Source organism: Colobus angolensis, unplaced genomic scaffold (genome assembly GCF_000951035.1).
Source record: "Colobus angolensis palliatus isolate OR3802 unplaced genomic scaffold, Cang.pa_1.0 Scaffold181, whole genome shotgun sequence".
NCBI lineage: Eukaryota > Metazoa > Chordata > Mammalia > Primates > Cercopithecidae > Colobus > Colobus angolensis.
In genome coordinates, this window is record NW_012114944.1 from 3,563,496 (window position 1) to 3,581,715 (window position 18,220).

At 41.3% G+C, this 18,220-nt stretch overlaps 1 protein-coding gene across 3 annotated transcripts in view; it reads left to right on the forward strand.

The window, feature by feature from the left end:
• ANP32B (acidic (leucine-rich) nuclear phosphoprotein 32 family, member B) overlaps positions 1 to 17,350 on the forward strand; it is a 31,614-nt gene extending 14,264 nt beyond the window's left edge. The window contains exons 3-8 of one of the 3 annotated variants that reach the window (XM_011939475.1): positions 788 to 910; positions 6,525 to 6,714; positions 12,747 to 12,865; positions 13,895 to 13,946; positions 14,684 to 14,690; positions 16,774 to 17,350. In XM_011939475.1, coding sequence (XP_011794865.1) covers positions 788 to 910; positions 6,525 to 6,714; positions 12,747 to 12,865; positions 13,895 to 13,946; positions 14,684 to 14,690; positions 16,774 to 16,909 — 627 coding nt within the window. In that variant the 3' untranslated portion in view covers positions 16,910 to 17,350. Of the gene's footprint in view, positions 1 to 787; positions 911 to 6,524; positions 6,715 to 12,746; positions 12,866 to 13,894; positions 13,947 to 14,683; positions 14,691 to 16,768 lie in introns of all 3 variants that reach the window. The other 2 variants (XM_011939476.1, XM_011939477.1) reach the window with 2 other exon arrangements.
• Positions 17,351 to 18,220: the final 870 nt, after the last annotated feature.

Below are 18,220 nucleotides of genomic sequence, written 5' to 3' on the forward strand. Positions count from 1 at the left end.
AAAAGGAAGAGCTTGAATTAGATGTTCTTCACAATGCTTTCCAGGCTCCAATTCTTTCTACTCTAAGATTCTAATATTCCTTGGTGAACGCTCATTCCCTCATTGGCACATTACTTGCCTGCGCTACTTGACTTGCAGCTTAGAAATTAGAGTAGGTTCTAATAAAGGCTAGTGCCAGGTTTATGCAAGATGTGGCCTCTAGGGAGCTGGTTTCATAAACCTGCCCCTGTTGACCCATTCCCTTTCCTGAGGTTATGAAGCTTCTTTATGGGCTTGTAGAGCCCATCCCTCTCTCGTAGCTTTCAGAGCAACATTCCCTGGTGGCTTCCAGGTGTAGAACTCCACAGTGTGTGTCAGTATTGTCCAGAAATTAGGTTTCAAGTGGGCATTGCAAGCTTTGAAGGCATACAAAATAAGCTGCTCAGAATGCACAGACTATTAAACCATTTACTCTTTCTGGCAGGTATAGGGTATTACAACTTGTCAAAGGATTCTAATTGGTTTTGACCTACTTTTTAAGTTGGAAAATTTATTCACTGATGTTAGAGACCAGTTCTTGAGTAAGCTGTTAGTAGCAGCTGATTAGGAAAACACAATACTTCTGACCTTTCCTTCTGCTGTTAATTATTTGGATTTAAACAAAATGAACACACATGCCCTGATAGAAATATGGATCATTTGATCTTGATACATATTTGAGAACTGTATTGGTTACTTATAATACCTTAAATGATTTGTTTTTCTCTTTGTGTATTTGTGTTTGTGCTGTATCCATTTTCTCTTGCAGCTTGAACTCAGTGAAAATAGAATCTTTGGAGGTCTGGACATGTTAGCTGAAAAACTTCCAAATCTCACACATCTAAACTTAAGTGGAAATAAACTGAAAGATATCAGCACCTTGGAACCTTTGGTAAGTAACCGAGAATTTGGAAACTGGGATTTACTGGTCATTTTCATTTTCATATTTCTTTATAGTGGGGGGGAAATTACTGGCAATAATAATTGGTTGAGAAAGTGGTGGTTTTTTACTTTTTATAGAAGTCCCAGTTTTAAAGATCAGGGCCTCTCTAGCTAGATGTATTCTTGTGACTTTGCTCTCTCCCTGCCTGATATTGTGGCATCCTTCAGAAGAGAATTTTTGGGGGTATTTTGTTTTGGGTCCACTTTTGAAATTTATATATTGACTATATAGCCTTAAACATGTCTCTTAACAATTTTTCCCCCAGACTGGCCAAGCCATTATGCACGTTTATACTCTAACAGAAAAGGCTATTTATGTTGTGTGGCATGCCTGAATTGTAGATGAAACCATCAAAGACAGCTCCATTTTAAGCTTTAAGTCATCTAATTCATGATCTTGTATTCTACCTGGATTACTGTTGCCTAGAGTTTTGCATGGAAACCCCAAGATCCTCCTCAGTCTTACATATTGGGATAAGATATGCAAAGCTAAGTTTTAGTGCCACTTGGGTTGTAGACTTGCTGTGTGACCTTGGGCAAACTGCTTCTTCTCTCTGGGCCTCAGTTTCCTCATTTATAGCAGGGAGGATAATAATCCCTGCCTTACTAACCTCACTTAGGAGTTCTGAGAATAAGATAAAGTATGTATTTACTTTGCTTTGTAAGTTAATGTACTTACTTTGCTTTTTGTCCAGTTTGTGTGGAAGTTGTAGTGGCCAGAAAAGCGCTTCCAGAGGCAGGACTGGAGGCAGGGGGCTTAATGCAGTTTGTAGGGCAGCCCCATAGGCTGTGCTATTTGGCAGAGGGTTATGTAGCATATAGGTGTCTTTCAGAATCCAGAAGAGACCCTAGAGGGTAAGACATTTCTTCTCTGTTGTCTCTATTCTGATGTCAGAGTATATTAAAATATGTGGATTTCACCTCACTTGTATAGAATGCTCTTATTTCAGGGGAAGACAGAGTTAAATTGTAGCTTCTTTTAATGAAGAGGACTTCCTGACAACAGTTAGAAGATCTTTTCCTTCCTAAACAATTTGAGACTGCTCCAATACAGATTTAATCACCTTTCACTGAGTCTCTTTGTGTGTGTGTGTAATATATGTATTCTTTTAGAGAGGTCTCACTCTGTTAGGCCAGGCTGGTCTTGAACTCCTGCCTGCAAGTGATCCTTCCACCTCGACCTCCCAAAGTGCTAGGACTACAGGCCTGAGCCACCATGTCTGGCTGAGTCTCTTTAGTTTTACATTTCATTAAGTTGTCCATATTTAAGAGCTCATATTTCTCACAAATGTAATGCCTCACCAGTGCTCCATGCATTTTGCCCTTTTTCCAGGTATACCCAGATACTCAGGCTCTTACCAGTTTTATTCATTTCCTTCAAACCAACCCCCATTTCTAGTATTTAAGCCAACATTTACTGACTTTTGCTGCATCCAAGGACATGAACATTTGTCCATTGTATCCTTATATGACCCAGGGAAGAGAGAATGACTGTCCTCTTTTTAGAGATGAGGCAGCTGAGTTTAGAGAATGTAGATAATTGTTTGGAACAAATGGCAGAGTAGGAATTCAAATCTAAGTCTAGGCTGGGCATGGTGTTTCACACCTGTAATCCCAGCACTTTGGGAGGCCGAGGCGGGCAGATCACTTGAGGTCAGGAGTTTGAGACCAGCCTGGCCAACGTGGTGAAACCCATCTCCACTAAAAATGCAAAAAATTACCCAGGCGTGGTGGCAGGCGCCTGTAATTCCAGCTACTTGGGAGGCTGAGGCAGGAGAATCACTTGAACCCAGAAGGCGAAGGTTGCAGTGAGCTGAGATCATGCCTCTGCACTCCAGCCTGGGTGACAGAATGACACTCCATCTCAAAAAAGGAAAAAAAAAAAATCGAAGTCTGCTGTGCTTTCCATAGCCCTTGGGACTTGTTCTTCTCTTTCCACCTGTAAATTTATTTCATGCCCAAATTTCCTTAAGCTGGGAATTCCAACAGGAGCACCAAATTTTAACTGCTGATGCTTTCCCATTCAGATGGGCTACACTAAGCCTTTGTTTATTGGTTAGTGACAGACATACTAATCCTAGGTTGTTGTGAGCATAAGAAACCCTTCTCCTCCCACCCCCCCACTTTTTTTTTCCTCGCTTGATTTTTAAAGAACAGAGTAGCAGGCAGTACCTTTTCACTGTTGGCCAGTTGATGACTGGCCATTACCTAATTCTCGTGGCAGCCTGAATTCTCTGATGATCAGAAGCCGTTTTCAGTGTTGTAGCACACAGCAATGGAGCAGAAGCACATACTGTGTGGGAGTTATTTGTTTGCTTGAGTTTTTTCCTGATCTGGTCAGTAATGTATAAGAGGACCCTCTGGTGGCTGTGAAAGTCTCAGTCCCCCAGGATAGTGAAGGATGAAAAGTAATCTTGGTTGTGTTCACCATTTTTAGAGGATCTGCTATACCCATACACTTACTGGGTGCTTTAGGCATGTTTTATTAGTAATAGTCAAAAAAAAAACTTGGCTACAAAGTGGATAGAAATAGCATGGCCCTTATTTTATATTGAGGAAGCTAAGGCTTGGGTGAGGCTGAATCCCTTGTCCAGAGTCACACACCCTGTGGCAGAGCCACAGGGCTGCACACCAGAGCTATTTCGAAAAGCCTGGGGTCCCGCCATTCTGCTGTACTTGGCACTGAGATTCCTGGCGGTGCTAGGTTGGTCTCCTGAAGTTCTAACTTGGAGAAGGTGAAGGGGGGAGAAGTTGGGTCCATTTTGACTTCTGGCAGTGTTCTTCAGTGGGGAAAAACACCATCCTCATCTTCATTAACCACATACATTTTGAACACCGTCTACTTTGAGCCCAGTTCTTACAGTCAATGCAATGATTGTGAATGCCTCTGCTTGCTACAGGGACATTAATCGAGAGACAAAGAAGGCATCAATTCAAACTTCCTTGGACACCTTTTTTAAGAGACCTGGGCCATCCAAACCATCCCCCAAAGCCCTTCTAAATTCTAAGAAGGCAAGCAAAATTATTGTTAATAAAATGTTTAATGTTTATTATGGCTAGCCTATTAGCTTACATCAAATTTCTGGTATGGTAGAGTTGTAATTTTTTCTATCAGTATTTACACATTACATTGGGATCCTGAATAATCTGTGTATAGTGTATTTTGTGCCTATTGGGCCTTAAAGCACAATTTTACTACTTTCAGCAGTTCCAGAGTACTATAGTTATTTGGGATTTTTGTTGTTTTCTTGCTTTCATTTCATTTTCCAACCTGCTGGTTGGCATGTCCAAATTGTTTGATAAGGGGTGCTTTGCCAGGAAGTAGCCAGAAATCTCACATAATTTTACAGTTTCAGAAACAGGAGCACCTTGGAGGCCCTGTATACTGGAAGAGTCAGTGAAACTAGATAGGGAAATGACTTTTGGTATTAAAAAGCGTTAGATAAATATCACAGGTTGTATGTGTTTTTGTGCACCTATTTCTAGGAAATAATTCTGAAATATAAATGGCTCATTCCTTTAAGTGGAGAATTTTTAGAGTGAACCTTTTTGGAAAAGCTGCCTGAAGCTGACTCTAGCTGGCATTGAGTCAGTCTTTGTGAAGAGAAAGCCAGTATGCTAGCTAGCTGTCTGGGGTGGCATTGCAGCATTTTTTTCCTCTTTGGCAAGAAGTCATACCTGGGCTTCTGGAAGTCAGGGCCTGACTGGAAGGAAACCTAATCTGAAAATTACATGATACAAAAGCAGCTCTATGACCAGAAGGGCTGGGGACAGCTTTCTTAAGACGTCAAGGAACTGACTATGTAAGCACATTGTTTGATCCACAGACTCTTGGATCATTGTACAATTTATGTTTTGAGGGGTGCAACGTTTGTCTGTTGCTGTAACCCTGCTGTGTGTTCCCTGCATGAATAAAACAAGTGTGGGAGCCTCTTTCTTGATCAAGAAGATCAAGTTTCTTCATGTGCAGGGGTCAGTAGCCCTTTTCTCTAAGGGCCAAATAGTAGGTTCATTTGGCTTTATAGCTTGTTTATATAGTCTCTGTCACAACTAGTCTGCTTGGCCATTTTAGCACATAAGGAGCCATACATAAATAAATGAGTGTGACTGTGTTCCAGTAGAGCTTATTTTACAAAAACAAGTGGTGGGCCAGAATTGGCCACTGGACCACCGTTCCCAACCCCTGCTCTAGAGCCTTGAGGCAGATTTTCATATCATTTTATATCTCCTCAGAACTACATAGATACCTTGAGTTCTGAAAATAAGGTTTTGTTTTGTTTGCCTTTCTTCTCAGGTCGTTGTGAGTGTTGTGACAGCTTTCCTAATAAAGCAGCAAAGCCTGTTAAGCATCAATATTTATTTTTTAGAAATTATTTCATGTGGAAATCCTCTTAATGTTTGTTTGGGTGTTTTTAGTACTCTTTTCTTAGAGAATACCAAGGATTTTCTCTTGATTTAGAACCATTAAGGTTGTGTTTGTGAAGCTATCTAGATATATGTACTTATTACCCCTATTCTGGAAGGCACCAGGCTATGTGCTACTTCACATTGGGTTTGCCTTTCATAGGCTGCTCCCTCTTCTATCTACAAGGGTCTACTGTTGCTTCCTGTTGCTATCTCCTGACTTGCCTATAGTGTAGTCTCTTAATTTACCCTTAATCAAAACTTAATAGACCTGGGATTGAAATGCTAGTACACATAATAACAAATGAAGATCTGAGTAAATACATAGACATTTTCCAATGCACTTTGACTACTCAGAAAACTTGACTTAGGCCAACTTTTTATAGCTTAACTGTTTTTAGATAGATGAAACTGATGGTTCCAAAGAAATAAGGTATTGCAACAAAATTTCAAGGTATGGTAAATAAAATCTGAAGACCTTCACATCATAGAAGTCTGGTAACATGTCAGTCTTTTCCCCAAACATTGAAAAAGAAGAGTGCAGTGTTTCTCCATATTTCTGAAGTTTCAACTCTGCGCCCCTCTGCTTTTTCCCCAGCCTGTATTGACTCCTGTCTTCCCTGAAAATAGCTGCATTGCCACACTTTATATTTTATTATATTTCATCCTCTAATGTTTCATGTCTGTGTCCTAAGTAAAATTGTAAGCACCCTGAGATTGTGTTATAAATCTCTGAATTTTTCCCTATACTACCACCCTAGAACATTAAAGACTGCTTGATACCCAGGAAGTTCTTAATGGCCATTTGATTACTCGAATGTTAACATTTGTTTCAGCTAAATTTATTAAACTGTTTGATTGTCTCATACTGTGAAAATATCTGGATTTAATAAAAATTATTTTCAATTCATATTGCTTTAGACTACTATGCTGCCAGAAAAACACATAGTTCTCTGGGAGAGTAGATAAAGGAAGAGAGGGACTAAAGTCTAGTAACCTAATATAAAGGTTGCAAAAGACTTGATGTGTTTTTTTATATATGAGACTGAATGGGTAGCAGGAATCGAATATAGAGCCTAGAATTTTACCTCTTCAAGAGATGGGTTTGTTACTTATATTCCTTTGGTTTAGGAGTTGTGGTTTTTGATCCTTTTCTTCAGAAAAAGTTAGAATGTCTGAAAAGCCTGGACCTCTTTAACTGTGAGGTTACTAACCTGAATGACTACCGAGAGAGTGTCTTTAAGCTCCTGCCCCAGCTTACCTACTTGGATGGCTATGACCGAGAGGACCAGGAAGCACCTGACTCAGATGCTGAGGTGGATGGTGTGGATGAAGAGGAGGAGGATGAAGGTGAGTAAACTCAGCATCCAGTGAACCTGATGTCTGCCTTTCAAAGCCTCTGATAACAGCTATTGGATGTTGGCCAGGCGCAGTGGCACACACCTGTAATCCCAGCACTTTGGGAGGCCGAGGCGGGGGGCATTGCTTGAGCCCAGGAGTTTGAGACTAGCCTAGGCAACATGGCAATATCTTGTTTCTACAGAAAATAGAAAAAAAAAAATTAGCCAGGTGTGATGGCACATACCTGGAATCTTAGCTACTCAGAAGACTGGAGGCTGAGGTGGGAGGATCACTTGAACCTAGGAGTTTGAGGCTACAGTGAGCCATGATTGTGCCTCACTGCACTCCATCTCAGAAGACAGAGAGGCTGCCTCAAAAAAAAGCTACTAGATGTTCTTACTATTGAGGAAAAGTGTGTGTGTGCACGTGCGCGTGTGTGTATATTTTTTTAATGTAGGCATTCCATTAAATTGATAGCCTAGGCCTATTTCATAAGCCCCTGGCCTCAAGGGATCCTCCCACCTCAGCCTCCCCAAGTGGTGGGATTACAGGGATGAGACATTGAACCTGGCCCGGGAAGCGTCTCCTGAAGCCTACAAGCTAGTTTAGGATGCTGCGCATGTTAAACTGTAAACCCCTTACTCTTACAGGCTTGCCACTCTGCTGTTTTCAAGACTTCCTACTTCAGGGGTCTTCAACCCACAGGCCACAGACAGGTACCACTCCATGACCTGTTAGGAACCAGGCCGCATGAGTGGTGGGGAAGCCTCATCTGTATTTACAGCCACTCCCCATTGCTTATATTACTGTCTGGGCTCCACCTCCTGTCAGATCAATAGTGGTATTAGATTCTCATAGAAGCACAAACCCTATTGTGAACTGCACGTGTGAGGGGTCTAGGTTGCATGCTTCTTTTGAGAATCTAATGCCTGATGATCCAAGGTGGAGCTGAGGTGGTGATGCTAGTGCCGGGGAGTGGCTGCAAATACAGATTAATATTAGCAAAGAGGTTTGACTGTACAGAGATCATAATAAATCAATTGCTTGCAGACTCATCAAACCCTATCTGTGAGTGGCAAGTGACAATTAAGCTGCATCTGGTGGCAGGCTTTATAGTGGCAAGTGAGTTGGTGTACTTCAGTTGTACAGCTACATCTGGTGACAGGCTTTAAGTCAGAATCTGATGCTTATTTTAGTCCGTGCCTGGCTTGCCCATTTTTTTATTTACCACTTCCATCCGCACCTCTTTCCTGCACTGCATATTCGTCTAAGTCACAGTTTTGGTAGGCCCACAAGCTAACCCTATCCAACATGAGTAAAAAACGTCGCTGGAGAACTTCTTTGTAAAGGGGGAAAGATCCAATAATGAGACAGCGGAAGACAAGACTGCCAATGAAAAGAAAGCTTCATTGAAAAGAAAATACCAAGAGTGCTCCTTAAATTACGGGTTCATTGCAACAGATGATTCACATTCTCCAAGCCCACTTTGTATAATATATGGCAACCAGCTATCCAACAAAGCCATGAAACCTTCGAAACCGCTTCACTGATTGGGCACAGTGGCTCACGCCTGTAACCCCAGCACTTACGGAGGCCAAGGTGGATCACCTGAGGTCAGGAGTTCAAGACCAGCCTGGCCAACATGGGGAAACCCCGGCTCTGCAAAAATACAAAAATTAGCCAGGCATGGTGGTGCATACCTTTAGTCCCAGCTTCTTGGGAGGCTGAGGCATGAGAATTGCTTGAACCCGGGAGGCAGAGGTTGCAGTGAGCCGAGATTGCGCCACTGCACTTTAGCCTGGGTGATAGAGCAAGACTCCATCTCACAAAAAAAAAAAAAAGTTGCTTCACCACTTGGAGACCAAGCACCCTACATTTAAAAGACAAGCCTTTGGAGTTTTTCAAAAGAAATAAATGTGAACATGAAAAACAGAGGCAATTATTGAAAGCTTCCACTTCATCAAATGTGACTGCACTGAGAACATCTCATTCTTAGTGGCTAACTGCATTGCTAAAGCAAAGAAGTTCTTAACTAACTGCATTGCTAAAGTAAGATGCCCTTTACTATTGAAGAGTTGATCCTGCCTGCTGCTGAGGACATTTGTCATGAACTTTTAGGAGAGGCTGCAGTTAAGCTGCAGTTCAAAAGGTGGCACGTGTTCCTCTTTCGGCTAGCACCATAACTACATGAATTGATGAAATAGGAGAGGATATTGAGGCACAGTTGTTAGAGAGGATTGATGAGTCACCGTGGTACGCAATGCAGGTTGATGAGTCTGCCAATGTTGACAACATGGCAACAATGCTTGTTTTTGTGCGATATATTTTCAGGAGGATGTGCATGAGACTGTGTTATGTGTACTTCGTTGCCAACCAACACCACAGCTGCAGAACTATTCAAGTCTTTTGAATGATTACATATCAGGAAAACTGAATTGGTCATTTTGTGTCGTATATGCACAGATGGAGCGCTGCCATGACTGGACGGCTTTCTGGTTTACTACTCGAGTCAAAGAGGTCACTTCTGGATGTGAGTCTATGCACTGTGTCATCCTTAGAGAAATGCTGGCTAGCTGACAAATGTCACCTGAACTTAACGTTTTGCAGGATGTGATTAAAATTATCAACCACATTAAAGTACATGCCCTTAACCCATGTCTGTTCACACAGCTCTGTGAGATGGATGCAGAGAACACTTCTCTTACACAGAGAAGCGAGATGGCGTTCTAAAGGTGGATCACTGGCCAGAGTTGTTGAGTTATGAGGCCTGCTCTAGAGATTTCTTTTAGAATTAACAGTCACCACTAGCAGAACATTTTAGTAACACAGAATAAGTGGTAAAACTTTTTTTTTTTAAGTTCAGGGGTACATGTGCAGGTTTGTCACATAAATAAACATGTGCCATCCTATCACCTAAGTATTAAGCCCACTGTCCATTAGCTAGTCTTCCTGATGCTCTCCCTCCCCAGCCCCCACAGGCCACAGTGTGTGTTGTTCCCCTCCACATGTCCATGTATGTATACTCACCATTCAGCCCCCACTTATAAGTGAGAACATACGTTATTTAGTTTTCTGTTCTGAGCATTGGGATTTTTGACATGTTTCAAACAGTAGCAGTGATTTTGAAAGAGCCTGAGCCAGGGTCTTCTTCTCGCAGCTGGTGCATGATCACCTATCTCAGCTTTCAAAAGAGTTTGAGCATTACTTCCCAACCACAAAAGATCCCGACCTGGGAAGGAATGGATCCACGACCCATTTGTGAATAAGCCAGGTCAGTCGACTTTGTTCATGCTTGAAGAGGATCAACTGGTTGAGATCGCAAATGGCAGTGCCCTTAAAAGTATGGTTTGAGACAACTTCAGAATCTCTATATTCTGGATTAAAATCAAGGTGGAATATCCCGAGATTGCCAAAAAAGCACTGAAAAACCTGCTTCCATTTCAATATCCTATCTTTGTGAAGCAAAGGTTTCTGCAGTGACAGCAACCAAAACAAGATTATGGAGTATACTGGACATAAGCAGCACACTTCGGGTGTCAGTGTCTGCCATTGCCCCCAGATGGGACTGTCTAGTTGCAGGGAAAACAAGCTCAGGGTTCCCACTGATTCCACATTATCATGAGTTGTATAATTATATCATTATATATTACAGTGTAATAATAGAAATAAAGTGCAGAATAAACATCATGCATTTGAATCATTCTGAAACCATCCCCCGACCCCCAGGCTGTGGAAACATTGTCTTCCACAAAACTGGTCCCTGGTGCCAAAAAGGTTGAGGACCACTGTCCTACTGTACTACAGTCATCATCTTGGGTAAATACTTATCTCTTGATTCATAGGTACTTGGTACCTGTTTGTTATTGCCAACTATAAATAAAATAGCTTTCCCTTCCGTTGACATATGACCAGAGTTTAAAAAGGTAATGATTTCAAATAACTATATGTTAGACTCCGTTTTTCATTCGTAAGGGAAATAATCTCTGATCATAACATAGAATTAAAAGATGATTTTCAGTAGTTTTGGCATTTGACCCAGAATGTTTACATATTTTACAGATTTCCTGATTTTAAGAAATAACTAATACTTTCTACACACGATACCACTCCTGATAAGTTTGTGTTTTCTTTGCATGCTGAGTTTGTTTACTCTCAGTCGCTCTTAGAATAAAACACTTCTTACTTCCAGGTGGCTTAGAGCAGCAGTTTCCAACATTTTTGGCACCAGGGACTGGTTTCATGGAAGACAGTTTTTCCACAGATGCGGGAAAGGGGTTGGGGGCAGCAGCTGAATGGTTTTGAGATGAAACCATTCCACCTTAGATCGGGCATTAGATTCTCATAAGGAGTGCACAGTCTAGATCCCTCCCATGAGCAGTTCACAATAGAATTTGCACTCATGAGAATCTAACAGGTGATGTGACAGGAGGCAGAGCTCAGGTGGTAATGTTCACTGGCCTGCTCTTCACCTCCTGCTGTGTGGCCCAGGCCACGGACCAGTGCCAGTCCTGGGAGTTGGGGACCCCTGGCTTAGAGGAAGCAGAATGATTAGTTTTCACATCAGTCAGTATAAATACCTCTTTTCTTTAAAAATTAGCGCATACAGCAGAAATTATCAAGAAAATAGAGGAAGAAAAGAAGGAGTTTGGATGCAATTAATGGAAGCATTTTTGCAGTTTTATTTTGAAGCATATTGAGACAGGCAAAAATTAATGAGTTATAAGGTGGTAAAATGGACAGAGAATAGGACATCTCACCTACTTCCAAATGTTATGTCCCTTTGTCCCTTCTGTAGTTTTTCCATTTTTCCTAAAAACCGTTTGTGCTTGTTGTCTATTTAAGTTCACCTCAAGGACAGCCACATGTGCAAGAGCTGGTAAAGGACATTCCTTGGAAGGTGGGGGGCAGTTCCTGAGAGGAAAGATGGATCAGCCAACAAATACTGGAGCATTTCCTATGTGCCACGCACTATGGAAAATAGTGATAAAAAAAAAAAAAAAAAAAAACAAGATTCCTACCCTCTTGGACCTTACAGAGAAATGGTTATATATTTTTTAAATCATAAATAGGCTACGTATGGTGGCTCACACTTGTAATCCTTACACATTTGGGAAGGGTGAGGAAGGATGATTGCTGGAATCCAGGAGTTCAAGACCAGCCTGGGCAACATAGCCAAACCCCATCTGTACAGAAAAAAATTGTTTTAAATTAAAAATCGTAAATAATAATTGCAAGTAAGCAAAGTGTGTTGTAATGGAGAAGCACCACATACTCATGGTGAGAGCCTATGACCTGACATTGGGAGGTCTGGTGAGTAAGACTGCCTAAGCAAGTGATGTTGACTGAAACTCCAAGGTGGAGTCAGAGTTAGCCAAGCAAAGAGGATGGAAAGAGCATGCAGAGACCAGGAGGCAGGTGAGAGCATGGTGAGCTCTAGGACCCAGGAGAAGCAAGAACTGCCACACTAGCGGTCTGCACAATCAGGTAGAGATGCAGGTGCCTCTCAGCCTCCTGTCCCCTGAGTCACGGGGTTATTATGGGTGTTTCTCAGGTTCCTGATTTGAGCAGCTGACTGTGACTCTGGTGGTATCATTACCCAAGAGAAGGTACATGATTTTTTTTTTACTTTTTACTGTGGAAAATTTCAGACAGTGACAAAGGTAAAAATAATAGCGAAACAAACCCCCATGTTCTTACCACTCAGCTTCAGCAATTATTGATCATAGCTGATCTTGGTTTATTCCTGCATACCCTTCCCTTCTTCCCCACTCTATATTATTTTGAAGCAAATCTTAGCCATTGTATCATTTCATCAGCGAGAATTAAAGTGTTTGTCCTGTCTACCAGGACTTCTAGCTCTCTTGATTTTATGGGACTCTATTGGACAAAGGGGCTGAGCTTTATCTCGTAGTAGAAAGAAAGTGACTGCAGTTTGTGGCCTTACTAGCATTTGTTCTGTGAGCCAGCCCACAGATCCTTAATACCTTGTGCCCTGTGGAGCATCGAGGATATTTAATGAATCCCTTTTGGACTGTTTTCAGAAGGAGAAGATGAGGAAGATGAGGAGGATGAGGATGGTGAAGAAGAGGAGTTTGATGAAGAAGATGATGAAGATGAAGATGTAGAAGGGGATGAGGATGACGATGAAGTCAGTGAGGAGGTCAGTGCAGCTGTTTTCTACCTTGCTTCCTATTTGTAATTACAACAAAAGTGGGGGTTTCAAAAAGATGACAAAAGAAAAGAAAAACACCTTTTGAAGAAATTAGTATACCTGTGAATACATTTACAATATGAATCTGGTTAATTTAGTTTTTGTCTGCCTTTAAATAACTACTAAATGGAATGCCTACTGAACTCAAACTAGTATGGTTCCTGGCTGTGCAAGGTAAGTTCTGGCCCTCTGGGGGAAGGAATGAGTTGAGTGTTCAGTATGGTGAGAAAACTGGAAATGTTGAGAATTGATGGTATGTCTGTTCCTTCATTGAATTGTAGGGAAGTCTCTATTTACCAAGTCTAAATTTTTTCTTGTATATTCAGTTTAATTCAGTAAATATATACCTGCTATGTTAAAGAGTTGGGGGTATAAAATGAAATGAGACTGTGGTGTGCCCTGAAAGAGCAGATAGTCTGGTTTGTAGAATACCCAATAATAGAGGATCCCTGAGGAAATGAATGCTATATGAGGGCAGGAGAAAACAGTGTCTTGACTTTGACCCTCAAAGAGGTTTGAGAAACAGGCAGACAACATTAGTTGTTAACAAAACACATCCTCTTTTGTAGTATAAAAATAAGGCTAGGGATTTCTGTGATCTCATTAGGTGTATGATTGACATTAAGGTTCTGAAAGAAGCTTTGTATATGAATGGGATATAGAAAGGAATTTTTGTCTAAACCGGTTTTGAAATTTGAGATTTTAAGATGATTTCTTGAATTATCCAAAGTTATATACTAATTAAACATCTAGCAAATGAACTGCTTGCTTCTTAAAAAAGTTTTTTTTAGAAAAATTATAAAGCACATTAAGGAAAATCAGTGGGTCTTGGTACATCAAAGTAGATAAAAATAACATTACAGTTTCCTGCTTGATTGATATTGTCGCATTTATTTGTACTTAATTTGGCAGAATTTGTACTATTTGCACTTTTCAGTTTGGCAGAATTAATCTAATAGGCTGTTTGCTATTCTTTAGGAAGAAGAATTTGGACTCGATGAAGAAGATGAAGATGAGGATGAAGATGAAGGTGGGCCTAATGCATGCATTTTGATCATTCTCAGTTAAAAATTAGATAAAAACATCCATTATTTAGAATTTGATCCCACTGAGAAGAAAATAAAATACCCTTGGCTCTGGCGGTCTACACACACATTCACGTTCTCGTTTCTGTCATCCCATCAGTGTGTCTGTGCTGGTGCAGGCTCCTTGCTGCTACAGCAGTTATTGCTGTCTAATTAATGGCATGGGTCCTGTTGGTCTTCAGTCCTCATGGGTTTTTTTTGGGGGGGAGGGGGTGTTGTTTTGAGACAGAGTCTCATTCCGTTGCCCAGGCTGGAGTGCAGTGACACTATCTCGGCTCACTGCAAGTTCCACCTCCTGGGTTCACGCCATTCTCCTGCGGTAGCCTCCTGACTAGCTGGGACCACAGGTGCCCGCCACCACGCCCAGCTAATTTTTTGCATTTTTAGTAGAAACAGGGTTTCACCATGTTAGCCAGGATGGTCTCTCTCTCCTTACCTCGTAATCCGCCCACCTCAGCCTCCCAAAGTGCTGGGATTACAGGCGTGAGCCACCATGCCCGGCCTGTTGTTTTTTTTGAGATGGAATCTCGCTCTGTCACCCAGTCTGGAGTTCACTGGTACAATCTCAGGTCACTACAGCCTCCACCTCCCAGGTTCAAGCGATTCTCTGCCTCAGCCTCCCGAGTAGCTGGGATTACAGGCATGCACCACCACACTTGGCTAATTTTTGTATTTTTAGTAGAGAGAGGGTTTCACCATGTTGGCCAGGCTGGTCTCGAATTCCTGGCTTCAAGTGATCCACCCACCTCGGCCTCCCAAATTACTGGGATTACAGGCATGAGCCACCGTGCCTAACCTGGTCCCCATGTTTTAAATATGTTTTTAGGACCAGTCATTTGGTTTACTGCCAGGTGTGAGGTTTCTGTGTTTGGGAGTTATTTCATTTAAAAAAAAAAAAAGGCTTTAATAATTGAACCATCATTTTCAGGATATATAAACAGATATAGCAGTTTCCCAGTTTTATTAGTGTTAGTCCTTTCCCCACTACAACCAAGACGAGTGAAATAGCTGTTACTTATTTAATACTGTTGAAAGTATGCCACCCTGGACAACATAGACCCTGTCTCGACAGAAAATTTAAAAGTTAGCTGGGAACGGGTGGGGTGGCTCATGCCTGTAATCTCAGCACTTTAGGAGGCCGAGGCAGGTGGATCTCCTGAGTTCAGGAGTTCAAGAGCTGCCTGGCAACATGGTGAAATCCTGTGGTGGCACGCAGTCAAACCCAGGAGGCAGAGATTGCGGTGAGCTGAGATCACACCACTGCACTCCCCTGGACAACAAAGCGAGACTCTGTCTCAAAAAAAAAAAAAAAAGTTAGCTGCGCATGGTGATACGCGCCTCTAGTCCCAGCTACTTGGGAAGCTGAGGTGGGAGAACTGCTTGAAGTTGCAGTGAGGCTGTGATGGTGCCGACGCACTCCAACCTGAGTGACAGAGGGAGACCTTGTCTCAAAAAGTAAATAAAAGTCTCATGGTTGTGTCTCAGAATCAGGTGTTCACTGTGCTGTTGGCTCATGTTTTCTCAGCATCCACTTTGTGTCAAGCTCTCAATTACATTTACACTAGATATTACTCTGGTTAGGACCTGGTCACTGCCTTTAAGAACCTGTATGATTGGGAGACCGAGGCAGGTGGGTCATGAGGTCAGGAGATCGAGACCATCCTGGCTAACACAGTGAAATCCCATCTCTACTAAAAATACAAAAAAATTAGCCAGGTGTGGTGGCGGGCGCCTGTAGTCCCGAGTCAAGATCGCACCACTGCACTCCAGCCTGGGCAACAGAGTGAGACTCCATCTCAAAAAAAAAAAAAATCTGTCTGAAATAAGATTTTAACATATAGTTAATTTCATTAAAATAACCATGGATTTTATTAGTTGAAAAAGTTGGTCTATATGTAAGTCTCTGTGTCTCGACTACATAATACTCTTAAGAAGTTCCTTTATAGTTAATACTAGTTTGCTACAATTTGAGTCTTAACGATGTTCCATACTAAGTGTTTTTTGTGTTATTTAATTCTCAGAGTAACATTTTAAAGTCAGTACCATTATCCCCATTTTACAGATGAAAAAGACTTAAAGAGGTTAAGCTTGTCCGAGGTCACTTGAAAATAAGCATGGCTTGAAGACATGCTAGATAGCACGAGGGTTTTTGTTTTGTTTTTTTTGGAGACACAGTTTTGTTCTTGTCACCCAGGCTGGAGTGCAGTGGCACAATCTCAGCTCACTGCAACCTCCACCTCCCAGATTCAAGCAATTCTCATGCGTCATCCTCCGGAGTAGCTGGGATTACAGGTGCATGCCATCATGCCTGGCTGATTTTTTTTTTTTTTTTTTTTTTAGTAGAGACAGGGTTTCACCACGTTGGCCAGGGTGGTCTGGAACTCCTGACCTCAGAAGATCCGCCCGCCTTGGCCTCCCAAAGTTTGCTGGGATTACAGGCATGAGCCACCACGCCTGACCAGCTCAGGTTATTAATACGCATTTTAGTAACTGCTAGATTTGTAAAAAGAAACATCTGGAAGAAAACACCTTAAAATTGAGGAAACTGGATTAACTTTCGTGTGTGAGTTGAGGTGTTGCTGTGCATTTTGCTTTTCTTGGTTCTGTGGTCACCACTTATACTCGCTATTAATCACCTATATTAATCTATCTGATCAAGTTTACATTGTTTTATCTCCTGTCAAAAACTTTGTTGTTGCCTTCATTGGCAATAATCTAAGCAAAATGCCTTGCCACTGTCCTAAAGTCAATTTTTGTCACTGTTCAGAGGAGGAAGAAGGCGGGAAAGGTGAAAAGAGGAAGAGAGAAACAGATGATGAAGGAGAAGATGATTAAGACCCCAGGTGACCTGCAGAAACAGAACTGTTCAGTATTGGTTGGACTGCTCATGGATTTGGTAGCTGTTTAAAAAAAAAAAAAAGGTAGCTGTGATACAAACCCCAGGACACCCACCCACCCAAAGAGCCAAAGAATAGTTCCTGTGACATTCCGACTTCCTTCCATGTAGTCCCTCTTGGTAATCTACCACCAAGTTTGTGGACTTCACCCCAACAAAATTGTAAGCGTTGTTAGGTTTTTGTGTAAGACTCTTGCTGTAGCGTGGATAGCTGTGATTGGTGAGTCTACCGTCTGTGGCTACCAGTTACACTGAGATTGTAACAGCATTTTTACTTTCTGTACAACAAAAAAGCTTTGTAAATAAAATCTTAACATTTTGGGTCTGTTTTTTCATGCTTTTCTTTTTAATTATTATTATTATTTTTTTTTACATTAGGACATTTTATGTGACAACTGCCAAAAAAGTATTTTTAAGAATTTAAGTGAAATAAACACGTTACTCTTTGGTAAAGCCTAGTTGTATGCTTACATTTTTAAATTACACTCTCATTGTAAGCTCATGTTAAAACACACCAAATAACTGGTTTATTTGGCATTTTTATATTAGTAGTTGTTGAGGGCAATTGCACAAATGTGTAGGGTCTTTGAGCATTTAGATCAAATCCTCATTGATAACTGAGGAGTAAGTGAAGCATACTTTTAAAAATAATGTTCAAAATGGAATACTCTGGTGCCCTGAAAACCAGTAAAATAATGTTAGGTTTCAAGTATTATGTGAATTAAGGGAAAGAAGATAGTGTAAAGCAGAAGGCCTTCACCAGAATCCCAAGAGATCTGAATTCTAGTTCTGACTCTACCACTGATTTTCTCTGTGACCTTGTGTTGACTCTGGGTCACCTCCCAGTCTAAAATTGAGGGGGTGTGACCAAATGGCTTCTCAAGTCACTTGTAGCACTGATGTTCTGTGACCCTTGTTGACAGGAAGGTCTGAAGAGGAAAATGGGCTTTGCACTAGGCTGAAACATGTAGGGTTTGACTGATGGGTGAACACAGTATGGTTTGTTGTCAAGACAGGCGTGAAAAGGGGGAATGACATGTGAAAAGCCTCACCAAGCAATGGATAGGCACTGCCTGAGGTCAACTCAGGTTTTCCAGAAGATGGAAATTTTCTCTATTCTTACAGATCTTAAAAAGATTTGAGAAAGGAGAAGGATATTCTGTCTGTATTCAGTGATTAACCATTTAGCAAAAATAGATGTATGACTGCATTATCAACAGTTTTTTATAGTGGAAGATTTAAGGATTGTTTTAGTAAATCTTAGCTTATGGCTACTAGCATGAGTGAGGTTTTTGATGCATGTAAATGCAATATGTAAAATTG